Here is a 13134-nt window from a genome sequence, read left to right as displayed (position 1 = left end):
TACAAAAAGGTACTGCTGCAATCTACCATCTCACTGCTGATACTGACTGTCATGTACTGACTCTCTTCTCTCCCATGCCTTTAATACAGTCTCCTACTGCTGTCTGCAGTCAGAGTTGTCAACTTGGATTTAGGAAAACACCTGTTCGAGGGAGACCATCCTGTTGTTTTGATTGTCTCCCATGTCCACATGGAGAGATTGCAAATGAAACAGGTAGAAATTTTTGGAAGTGATTCTAAATACAAAAAAAAAAATCTATAAGTGGCTCTGAATGTGGAAATTTCAAGAAATATTTCTGAGTGTAGGCATTTTGAGAAATGATTCTAGATGTGGGAATGATTCACAGCAGGACAAGGGTGGGTAAAACAAAGCCTGAAGTCACAGTTACAGTAATATAGCTAACACCTATTCATTTAAAACAACTTCTTGCTGGATGAAGGTGGCAAAAATTTTAATCCTAGAACTCAGTGGGTGGATCTCTGTAATCAAGTTCAGCCTGGTCCTCAGAATGAGTTAGAGTACAGGTAGGGCTACACAGAAAAATCCTGTCCTGAAAAACAAAGAAAAAAACAAATAAAAATCTTGATCTCCACCCAGGCTGGATGTTCACCTTTCAGAGTGCAGGATTACAGGTGTGCAGTATGGTGTCTTGCTGTAATCATATTTCTAAATAAAGACAGGTCCGAGGCAAGTGTCTTTGAGAGGGAATGAAGTCTCAGCTTAGTGAATTAGACTTCCCGTTTCACTGCATAGGCTTTAAATATTCAAAGATATACCTCTACCTGTTTCTTTATTACAAAAGACATTTTGTGAAGATTACCAAATCTTTCTGTAAAACAATAGTAAACTCCAGTAACTTAAATATATTTGATGAATATTTGTTGAAAATAAAGTGCAAAATTGTTTTTCTTTAATAAATTTCTAATTAAGTTCAATAAATGAACGAAATTAAGGAAGTCACCAAAGTGAGCATATTTTATCCCCCAAAAAAACTTTCACCTAAAATGTATTGTCTTCAGCATTATTTTATTTTAATTGCCACTTTATTTTTTAAAGAGGGATACATATAATGATTTTAAAGGCATTTTGGTATAACATTATATAAATATATTTTTAGTACTTAATTCTTTTAGAAGTTTGATAGCATGCATTGAAATCCCACTAGTTACCATAAGCATGAAATATATGTAGAACAGAATGTAACATGGAAACAGATTTCTTGCTGAGTATAGATTAAGAATAATTATCTGTGAATATGAAAAATTACCACTAGGCTATTATCTTAGCTCTCGGACTATTAATGATTTAAGGTCCAAGTGTACCACACACTGAGAGGGTACTTTACTATTACACGTATTTTTTTTCGAAAGAAGGACTGAGGGTTTCTTTTCTTCTTCTTCTTCTTCTTCTTCTTCTTCTTCTTCTTCTTCTTCTTCTTCTTCTTCTTCTTCTTCTTCTTCTTCTTCTTCTTCTTCTTCTTCTTCTTCTTCTTTTTTAGCTTCATATATCCTGTGAGTTGTTTCTGGGGATTTCAGAGCTTTCTGGGGTTAGAATCCAATTATCAGTGACTAAATATTATGTCTGTTCTTTTGTGACTGGTTTACCTCACTCAGGATGATATTCTCTAGATAGACCCATTTTCTTAGGAATTTCATAAAGTCGTTTCTGATAGCTGAGTAGTTCTCCATTGTATAAATATACCACAATTTTTGTATGTATTCATCTAGTGAAGGATGTCTGGGTTTGGTCCAGGTTCTGGCTGTTATAAATAGGGCTTCTTTGAACATTATGGTTAATGTTTCTTTATTGTATGTTGGAGCATCTCTGGGGTATATGCCTAGAAGTGGAATAAATAGGTCTTCAGGTAGTATTATGTCCAATTTTCTGAGAAAACGCCAGAATGATTTCCATAATGGTTGTACCAGTTTACAACTTCAACAAGAGTGGAGGAGTGTTCCACTTTCTCCACATCCTTGCCAACATCTGCTGTCTTCAAGTTTTTGAGCTTAGCCATTCTGACTGGTGTAAGGTGGAATCTCAAGTTTGTTTTGATTTGCATTTCCCCAATGACTAAGAATGCCTATCACTAGCTTAAATGCTTCTCAGCCATTCAATATTCCTCAAATGAGAACTTTTTGTTTAGCTCTGTACCCAAATATTAAATAAAGTTGTTTGATTCTATGATGTCTAATATCTTGAGTTCTTTGTATAACTTGAATGTTAGGTATCTATAAGATATGGGGTTAGTAAAGATCTTTTCCCAATCTGTTGGCTGTCTTTCTGTTTTCTTTACAGTGTCCTTAGTCTTACAGAAATGTTAAAATCTCATTAAGTCCCATTTCTCAGCTTAGAGCACAAGCCATTTGTGTTCTGTTCAGGATGTTTTACCCTGTGCCTAACTGTTCTAAGTTTCTCTTCTAATAGTTTCAATGTACCTGGTTTAATGTGGAGATCTATGATCCACTTGCACTTGAGCTTTGTACAAAGAAATAAGAAAGGTTGTATTTTCATGCCTCTGCATGCTAAGTTCTAGGTCAACACTGTTTGTTAAAGAAGCTCTCCTTTTTTCATTGAATGTTTATAGCTCCTTTGTCAGAAATCAAGTGGCAATATGTGAGAGGGTTCATTTCTGGATCTTTTATTCTATTCTTTTATCGACAAGCCTAATTCTGTACCACTACCATGCAGTTTTTAACACAATTTGCTTGTAATATAGCTTGAGGTCAGGAATGGTGATTCCCACAGATGTTTTCTTATTGTAGAGGATGGATTTCGATATTCTAGGTTTTTAGTTATTCCAGATGAAATTGTACATTGCTCTTTCCAACACTATGAAGATTTGGGTTGACATTTTGATGGGGATTGCATTGAATCTATAGATTGCTTTTGGTAAGATGGCCAATTTACAATGTTGATCCTTCAAATCCATGAGCATAGGAGATCTTTCCATCTTCTGAGATCTTCCTTGATTTCCTTCATCAGAGATTTGAAGTTCTTATCATACAGGTCCTTCACTTGCTTAGTTAGTGTCACACCCAGGTATTTCATGTTGTTTGTGAATATTATAAAGGGTTTCTTTTCCCTAATTTCTTTCTGCATATATTTGTCCTTGAGTAGAGTAAGGGTACTGATTTATTTGAGTTAATTTTATATCCAGCCACTTTGCTGAACTTGTTCATCGGCTGTAGGAGTTCTCTGGTGGAATTTGTGGGGTCGCATAAGTACACTATCATGTCATCTGCAAATAGTGATGTTTTTACTTCTTCCTTTCCAATTTATATCCCTTTGATTTCCTTTGCTGTCTGATTGCTCTCACCAGGATTTCCAGAACTATGTTGAATAGGTAGGGGAAGAGTGTGTAGGTGTGTCTAGTCCCTGATTTTAGTAAGATTGCTTCAAGTTTCTCACCATTAAGTTTGATGTTGTTTAATGGTTTGCTGTATATTGCTTTTATTATGTTTAGGTATGGGTCTTGGACTCCTGTTCTTTCCAAGACTTTTAACAAAAAATGGTGTTGAATTTTGTCAAATGCTTTCTCAGCATCTAGTGAGATGGACATGTGGTATTTCTCTTTGAGTTTGTTTATATGGTAGATGACTTTGATGAATTCCTGTATATTAAATAATCACTGCATCCCAAGAATGAAGCCTACTTAATCATGGTGAATGATCCTTTTGAAGTGATCTTGGATTCGATTTGAAAAGATTTCATTGAGTATTTTAGCATCAATGTTCATAAGGGAGATTGGTCTGAAGTTCTCTTTCCATGTAGGGCCTTTGTGTGGTTTAGGAACAAGGGTTATTGTGGCCTCAAAAAATGAGTTAGGTAGTGTTCCATCTGATGGTATTTTGTGAAATAGTTGGAAGGTATTAATATTATGTGGTCAATAAATGTCTGGTATAACTCTGCATTGAACCCATCTGGACCTGGGCTTATTTTTTTTTTTTTTTTTTTTTTTTTTTTTTTTGGAACGCTTTTGATGACTGCATCTATTTCTGTAGGTCTTATGGAAATATTTAGATGGTTTACCTGATCCTGTTTAATTTTAGTATCTGGTATCTGTCTAAGAATTCATCCATTTCCTCCATATTTTCCAGGTCTGTTGAGTATAGCCTTTTGTAGTAGCATCTGATGGTTTCTGAAATATCCTCAGTTTCAGATGTTATATCTCCACTTTCCTTTTTGATTTTGTTAATTTGAATACTCTCTTTTTGCCCTCTAGTTTGTCTGGCTAAGGATTTATCAATAGTGTTCATTTTCTCAAAGAACCAGCTCCTGATTTTGTTGATTCTTTTAATGGTTTTGTTTCTATTTATTCAATTTCTGCTCTGAGTTTGATTATTTCTTGCCATCTTTCCTCTTCGGTTTATCTGCTTCTTTTTGTTCTAGAGTTTTCAACTGTGCTATCAAGTTGCTCATGTATGATTGCTCCAGTTTCTTTTTGGAAGCATTCAGAGCTATGAGATTTTCTCTTAGCTGCTTTCATTGTATCCCACATGTTTGGGAATGTCGTGCTTTTGTTTCTATTAAATTGTAGAAAATCCTTAATTTCTTTCTGTTTTTCTTTTTTGACCATGCTCTCATTTAATAGAGCATTATTCAGTTTCAATGTGTATATGGGCTTTTTGTTGTATTTGTTGTTACTAAAGATCAGCCTTAGTCCATGGTGATCTGCTAGGTTTCATGGGAGTGCTCCAATCTTATATCTATTGAGGTTTGTTGTGTGACCGATTATATGATCATTTGTGGAGAAGGTGCCATGAGGTGCTGAGAAGGTGTATTCTTTTTTTTAAGGTGAAATATTCTGTAGATGTCTATTAATTCCAATTGGTTCTAAACCTCTGTGAGTTTCACTGTGTCCTTGTTCAGTTTCTGCGTCCATTATCTGTCTTTTGTTAAGAGTGTGCTATTGAGGTCTCCCAGTATTATTGTGTTTGGTCCAATGTATTTTTTGAGCATTAGTAGGATTTCTTTTATGAATATGGTTACTCTTGTATTTGGACCATATATCTTAAGGATTGAGAGTTCTTCCTGATAAATTTTCCCTGTAATGAGTAAAACGTGTAATTTTCTTCTTTTCTGATAACTTTTGGTTGAAAATCAACTTTATTAAATATTAGAATAGGTACTCCAGCTTTTTCTTGGAGCTGTTTTCTTGAAAGGTTTTTCCAACCTTTTACTCTGAGATAGTGTCTGTCTTTGTCTCTGACATGAGTTTCCTGTATGCATCAAAATGCTGGATTCTGTTTTTGTATCCAGTCTTCTAGCCCATGTCTTTTTATTGGGGAATTTAGTCATTTATGTTAACAGATATGAAGGAATAGTGGTTACTGTTTCCTGATATTTTTGCTATTAGTGGTAGAATTGTGCCTGTGTATCTTTCTTCTTTTGGATTTCTTGCTTATTTATATACTTGTTTTTACTACTATGTAGTTTCCCTCCTTGTAGTAGGTTTTCCACCAATTATTTTAACAACTTTATTTTAAAAAACAAAGGTACATGTACAGATTTTAAGCATTTATGCATAAAATATGTGAATACATTTTTGTCAGCACTTGATTTTTTAAAGGTTTAATAGTATGTATTAAAATCTTACTAGTTACAATGAACATAAAGTACATGTAAAACAAGCTGTAACCTAGAAATAGTCAAAGATTTCTTGGTGTGTAAAGATTAAGCATAATTGTTTTTCTGTTTCTTTTTCATGAACTTCATAAAGACTGTGAGTTGATTCTGGGGTGTTCAGGGCTATCTGGGGTTAGTATCCAATTATCAGTGACTGCATATTATGTTTGATTTTTTGACTGGGTTACCTCACTCAGGATGATATTCTCTAGATGCATCCATTTTCTTAAGAATTTCATAAAGTCATTGTTTATGATAGCTGACTAGTACTCCATTGTGTAAATATACCACAATTTTTGTATCCATTAATCTACTGAAGGAAATCTGGGTTCTTTCCATCTTCTGGCTACTATAAATAGGGCTGCTATGAACATTGTGGTGCATGTGTCTTTGTTGTATGTTGGAGCTTCTCTGGGTCATATGCCCAGAAGTGGAATAACTAGGTCTTCAGGTAGGACTATGTTCAATTTTCTGAGAAATTGCCAGACTAATTTCCACAGGGGTTGTACAAGTTTATAACCACACCACGAGTGGAGGAGTATTCTTATTCTCTACATCCTTACCAAAATCTGCTGTTTTCTGAATTTTTTATCTTAGCCATTACGGTTTGTGTGAAGTTTAATCTCAGGGTTGTGTTGAGATGACTTATAATTAAAGGCTAGGCTTACATTCACCTATTATTCTTTGTAGTGCTGGATTTGTGATCAGATATTGTGTAATTTAGTTATGTCCTAGAATATCTTGGTCTCTCCATCAAAGGTGATTGAGAGTTTTCCTGGATACAGCTGCCGGGGCTGATGCTTGTCTTCTCTTAGGGTCTGTATGATGTCTGTCCAGGATCTTCTAGCTTTCATAATTTCTGTTGAGAAGTCTGGTGTAATTCTGATTTGTCTGCTTTTATGTCTTACATGACCTTTTTCCCTTACTGCATTTAGTATTCTTTCTTCATTTTGCACACTTGGTGTTTTGACTATTATGTGTCAGGAAGAATTTATTTTCTGATCCACTTATTTGGAGTTCTGTACGTTTATTTTATGCTCATGGTCATCTCATACTTAAGGGTATGGAAGTATTCTTCTACAGTTTTGCTGAAGATATTTACTGTGCCTCTTAGTTGATATTCTTCACCCTCTTCTATTCCCATTATATTAGATTTGGTCTTCTCTTTGTGTCCTGGATCTCCTGAACATTATGGATAGAAGCCTTTTGGCTTTTGTATCTTCTTTGACTGTTTTGTCTATGTTTTCAATGTTGCCTTCACTCCTGAGATTCTCTCTTCTATTTCTTCTAGTTTGTTAGAGGTGCTTGCATCTTTGACTCCTGAATTCCTTTTCTGGTTTTCCACCTCCAGGGTTGTCTTTTTTAGTGTTTTCTTTATTGTTTCTATTTCCATTTTTAATTCCTTCATCTCTTTGGTTCTATTTTTCTCTAGTTCTTTGATTTCTTTGAGTGTTTTTTCTATTTACTATTTAAAAGTTTCCAATTCTTTATGGTTGTCCTCCCATTTTTGTTTAAGTGAGTTATTGATGCTCTACTAAAAGATCTACATTATCATCTTGAGGTATGATTTCAGGTCTGAGTCTTCTTTTTCTGGAGTGTTTGGCATTCTGCTGCTTGCTGTGACAGGAGAGCTATGTTCTGATGTTGCCAGGTTTTCTTGGTTTCCATTGCTTAAGTTCTTTTGCTTTCCTCTTGCCAAATTGTTGTCTGTGATTAATCGTGGTCCTGGTGTGAGTAATTGGTACATGTCTCTCCTGTGTATCTGAGAGCCCAAGATTTTCAGGAGAAAAACTGATACTCTGTTTTAACTTTTGATGGGCAAAAAGTGAGTTCTGTTACCAGTGACTCAGCTCTGTCTTTATGGGCTCAGATGTGGGAGCCCTTATGAGAATTTTCTCGTAGCTCAGCACTGTGCCCACAGGTCCTCAGTACTAGCGGAAGAGACCTGGCTCTTTCTCTAGTCCACTACAGACCCTTTCCCAATAGCACAGTTCTTTCTGCACATTGAGAACTCCCAATTTGCTCTGCTGGGCCAATCTGTCAGACACCTATCTATTCTAGGTTTAAGGGGGTCTGTAGAGTTTAACTTCAAGTACATCCTTTCTCGGGCAATACCAGGCTCCCACTGACAAGGGCTTGTGATTTACTGTGGGCCTGTGTGTATAGACTTTGGGGGAAGGCTTTCCTTGCAGATCCCAATTCTTTATGCCAGAGTTCCAGCTCCACTGAACCAGAGGGCCACGTTTTCTGCATGCTAACCCAAGACCTCTCTGTGCTTTGGCTACTCACAGCACAGTCTCGCCAGACCTGTGTCCCTGGATCTCCCCAGTTCCTGGTTGCAAATGGCCTGAGTGTTAGGTCGACACACAATGGCTATCAGGACTGATACCAAGTCCTTATTCCATGGCTCCTGCTCTCTTGATCCAAAGAGAGGGCCTCGTTCTCTGGATGCTTGGCCTAGACCTCTTTGTGCTTTGGCTACTCGAGAGGCAGTCTCACCAGGCCTGTGTCCTTGGATCTTGTCTGTTCCAGGTGGCGAATATCTTGAGCATTTGGTGTGCACGCAAAGGCTTTCCAGGCAGATACCAAATCACTGTGGCAGAGTTCCTGCTCCCCTGAACAAACTGGAGAGCAGTATTTTCAGTATGCTTAGCCTGGCCCTTTCTGTGCTTTGGCTACACAGAGCACAGTCTCATCAGGCCTGTGTCCCTGGATCTCCGCTGTTCCCAGTGGCAAAATCCACCATTATTTTTAAAACAATTGAAATCAAAAAACAAAAAAATAGCACAGATTCTAAACATAGATGTAAGTAAATGTTAGGAAGGTTTTTTTTTTTCTAGGCTGTCCTGTCAGAGGTCTGCTCTGGCAGACTGGTTGTCTCCCGGGGATATCTGAGGGGGAAAGAGAGTAAAGAGTGTCAAGGACTGGCAAGAATTGTTCAAGTGAAATGTTTAGAGCTTTGTGTATATAGTATATGTTTATATATACATATACATACATATATATACATACACACACACACACACACAAACACACACACACACACACACACAAACACACACACACACACACACACACACACATATATATATATATATATATATATATATATATATAGACATATATGTATACATATTTACCAGTCTTAAGTCTTTGAAGTGATAGCTGGCCTTACTCTCAGTTACTCTTGAGGCCAGAGAGTGCAGGCATTTAGCACCTCATAGTAAAACTTCTGAGGATTGAGTAAAGTAGCCTTTGTTTTTATCTCGGAAGGAACCTGGAGGCTAGGACTCTCAGCCTGCTACTGAAAGTCTCAGGAAAAAAAGCACTCTCAAAATTGATTTTAATAATTATTTCTTAGTTCTTCTCCAAAAACTTCATCTCCTCCAAAAATACTCTTATCAAAAGTTTTTTTCTTAATTTCTAAGTTGCTTTTTAATTTCTACATTCCCTTTTAGATTTTAAGTTTCCCCTTAATTTCTAAGTCCCCTTTTATTTCTAAGTTATTCTACTATGATGTCCTTCTTCCCATCTTGCCCGCTACCCTGCTTTGATGTAATAATTGCATACAACGTATTCTTTCCTAGATTTTTGTACCATTTCTAGTGGAATAGATCACTTGATTTTTACAACCATCTTTTCTTCATTTTTTTAATAAAAGTTCAACCATAAATTCAAATCATAAATTAAATAAGTTTACAATAGGTATTGTTTACATATGTATCCATTGGTACTCAACATTCATTCCCGGGAATAATACTATGGATTCATTGAAATTTAAAATCCCTAATTTTTTGACTAAGTGATTACTGAATTTTGGTATAAATAGTTCCAGTCAATATTTGATCTTCTGTTCTTGCACTTACTCCAAATCATTAGTTCTCTTTTCATTACCTTTGGTTCATTGTTTAACAACCTATTGGAATGTGCTCTAAGTAATAGATGCCTGTTTCTATTGCTTATTATTTTGATACTAAAAGACTGACAGAGTTCTAATTACAGTTTTAATATCAGAAAAAATTTAATAACAGTCCTATTATAAGGAGCTTAATAATTACCAATATAATTTTAGGGATTCTTACAGAATCTTGATTAATAATTAAGAAGTCATGTATTTGTCTATATAGAATCACTACAAGAGACTACATCTTCATTGATCTCCAGAAATCTTCCCCAAAATGCTAGTACTTGGTGATAAGTGGGTGTGTTTGTATATATGTATATGTCTTTGTGTGTGTGTGCAAAATAAGAGGAAATGCACATTAATAGCAGAAATCTTTTCTTACATGTAATTTCTTCAGACTTGACTAGAATACAAATCCATGTTGACTTGACAGTATATGGTAAAACCATCTCAGCAGATTAACTGCTAATTTTTAGCTTGTAGAGGTTTCCTGTCACTTTTCATTAAAGCCAAGAGTTCACAAGGATAAGAACATCAAGGATTATGGCATTAAAAAGGTAGAGAGCCATAAAACCCAGAGAAGGGACACCTATAGTGAAGTATAATTTGTCAGACATGACAGGGTACTTGAGCACACAGACTCAGAGAGGCATACACCATATCAAGCCAGATAAAGTCAGACAAAACCCTAGAATGGATGGGGGACAAAATAATAAATTATCACTCTTAGCTAGAATGAAGTGATAATAGATAGCTCCTGGAGGGAATCAGATTGTGTGTGTGTGGGTGTGGGTGTGTGTGTGTGTGTGTGTGTGTGTGTGTGTGTGTGTGTGTGTTTATTTATTTGTTTAAAATATGTGGTCCTGATAGGCTGCCCATGTTTTGGTAGATGGCCTATATTGAGATGCATACAGGCAGGATTAAGTGAACTCAGTGAGGAAAAAAAAAGTAAACTTAAGAAAAATAATGGTGGGAAGGAGAGAGAGAGGAGTTTTAGGAGGACTGGTTGTAGAATTGATCAAAATGCATCATATGCATATACAAAATTCTCAAGCAATGAATTATTTCTAAAAAACAAAGGGAAGAAAAAGAAAACACTAAAAGCTTACAAATGAAATTTTTCTTAGTTTTCCCTATAATCAAATATAATTTTCACATTGTGTAATTTCCCCTCAACGTCATTTCTAGATTTCTTATTGTCTCATATTGTTTAAGTACACTAATGTCATAAATATATAATACATACAGTGTATCTAGATTTTACTCTTCTAAAAAAATAACTATTTTAAATATTGCATTTCAATATTATGGTTCAGTGAATATAACCAGAGACATTACCTCCATAATAAAACAATGGTTTTGCACAAGATATGCATCCTATAGATACTTCTGGGGAATAGAATGCAATAAACCAAACTGCTTCCCTTTCAGATATGGATCAGTGCATTAAGTGTCCTGACGATCAGTATCCAAATACAGAGAGGAATCAGTGTCTCCCTAAAATTACCGTATTTTTGTCCCATGAAGATAATCTGGGAGCTCTTTTAGTCTCTGTGGCCATTAGTTTATCTGGCTTTTCAGCCTTGATTTTAGGATTATTTATCTGCTATCGGGATACACCCATTGTCAGAGCAAATAACAGAAATCTCAGTTATCTCCTCCTGGTTTCTCTAATGCTCTGTTTCTTTTGCTCATTACTATTCATTGGCCAACCTAGAACACTCACTTGTGTCTTGAGACAAATGATTTTTGGGGTTGTATTTTCTGTGACTGTTTCTGCTATCTTGGCAAAGACGTTCATTGTGGTTGTGGCATTCAGAGCTACAAAACCAGGAAGCACCTTAAAAATGTGGATGGTGACCCGACTCTCAAATGCTATAGTCTTCTGTGGTTCCATCATTCAAGTGTGCATCTGCGCAGTCTGGCTGGGAACCTATCCCCCTTTCCCGGATGTCGACATGCAGTCAGAGTTTGGGCAAATCATCCTCTTGTGTAACGAGGGCTCCACCATCGCCTTCTACTGCGTTCTGGGGTACTTGGGCTTTCTGGCCAGTCTGAGCTTGCTTATTGCCTTTCTGGCAAGAAGGCTACCTGACAGCTTCAATGAGGCAAAAACAATCACGTTCAGCATGCTGGTTTTCTGCAGTGTATGGATTTCTTTTGTACCCACTTACCTGAGCTCAAAAGGTAAAACCATGGTGGCCGTGGAAGTTCTTTCAATTCTGGCATCAAGTGCTGGTTTACTGAGCTGTATATTTCTTCCCAAATGCTATGTGATCATACTGAAGTCAGGTGGCCATTCAAGAAATAAGTTTTTTAAATGACGTCCTTTTTAAGACAATAGAATTTATTGTGATCTGTGTAAAATGAATCAGGTAGAAATATTCAAAGTAGAGGTTTAAAGTCAATGCACTTCACCAAACAATAGAAACTGCTGTGTTTTTCAAGTATCCCTGCAATCCTTGGAGCCAACTAGTGACACTGAAATAAGTCACCTCAGGTTAGTGAGTTTCCAGCTAGAAGAGAGTTTTGTTTCTCTACTTGCTGTTTATTTAAATTGCAGTTCTCTCTCTCTCTCTCTCTCTCTCTCTCTCTCTCTCTCTCTCTCTCTCTCTCTCTCTGTCTCTCTCTCTCTCTCTCTCTCTCTCTCTCTGACTCTCTCACTTGCTCTCACTCTCTTCTCTCTGTCTCTCTGTCTCTCTGTCTCTCTCTCTCACACACACATTTTGTGACAGGATTAGAAAAGATTAAGTATAAGATTGAGAGTAAATCATTTGTGTGGAAACAAGAATATCAGATGTTTAAATGTTAATGTGCTTCTTCTCTATAAGTCATATGTGTGGTGACTATATTCATTAAAAATAAATTTTAAAATAATCACGATTTTGCCACAGAAATTTTATGGCAAAAATTTCAGCTTCTCCATTTTTAAGGTCTCATAAGCAAAACAATATAACATGGAAGATTCAGTGTCTCCTGAGCATTTTGTGTACTTCTATATCCTCAGGAGAAACAGCATGAATGAGAGCTTACACAGAGAACCAGGGGAGACACAGACAGTCTTACCCTGAGAATATGTAACACATAAGTGGTAAGAGTATCTCATGAGAAAGGGAACAGCCTCCATGGGATGTACTTTACTCTATTAGTGTTAGGAGTATCAAATTGTCTTCCCATAGTGAGAGCTGACATCATGTAAAACTACTAGAATCCATTCTCAGAAACAGGATTATCTGATGTTAGACTTGGGCATAGAGAAGTAGTATAAAGCCAGGAATTCAATGGGACATAGTAAATCATGGAAATTTCCATCCTAAAACATGTGGCGTTTTATGCAGTTGCTTTTATCTAGCCAGTCATTTACTTTAAACATGATTTTCAGATCATTCCTAGGACAAACTCATCTTGGAGTTTGCAACATTGATAGGAATCACTGCTCAACCATGGACAAAATTATGCACAGAAATGGCTACATGGACAAAGTGGGTTTGTTTATGTTTTAGAACAAGTCTTACTTATGTTTTCCATTGTCTTTATACTGTAATGGTACTGTTTTATTGGACATAATACTATGACAAAACAAAGAAACATTTAAGGTATTCTGT

The 13134-nt window shown here is 36.2% G+C and overlaps 1 protein-coding gene across 1 annotated transcript in view; it reads left to right on the top strand.

The window, feature by feature from the left end:
* LOC308418686 (vomeronasal type-2 receptor 26-like) overlaps nucleotides 1–11853 on the top strand; it is a gene marked incomplete at both ends in the record, with an annotated part of 49424 nt that extends 37571 nt beyond the window's left edge. Inside the window, 2 exons of the mRNA XM_080914102.1 lie at nucleotides 90–213; nucleotides 10961–11853. Coding sequence (XP_080770228.1) covers nucleotides 90–213; nucleotides 10961–11853 — 1017 coding nt within the window. The remainder of the gene's footprint in view (nucleotides 1–89; nucleotides 214–10960) is intronic.
* Nucleotides 11854–13134: the final 1281 nt, after the last annotated feature.

This window comes from Micromys minutus (assembly GCF_963924665.1).
Source record: "Micromys minutus genome assembly, chromosome: 3".
NCBI classification, from domain to species: Eukaryota; Metazoa; Chordata; class Mammalia; order Rodentia; family Muridae; genus Micromys; species Micromys minutus.
The sequence above is the reverse complement of the archived record's forward strand: the minus strand, read 5'-3'. Positions and strand labels throughout refer to the sequence as shown.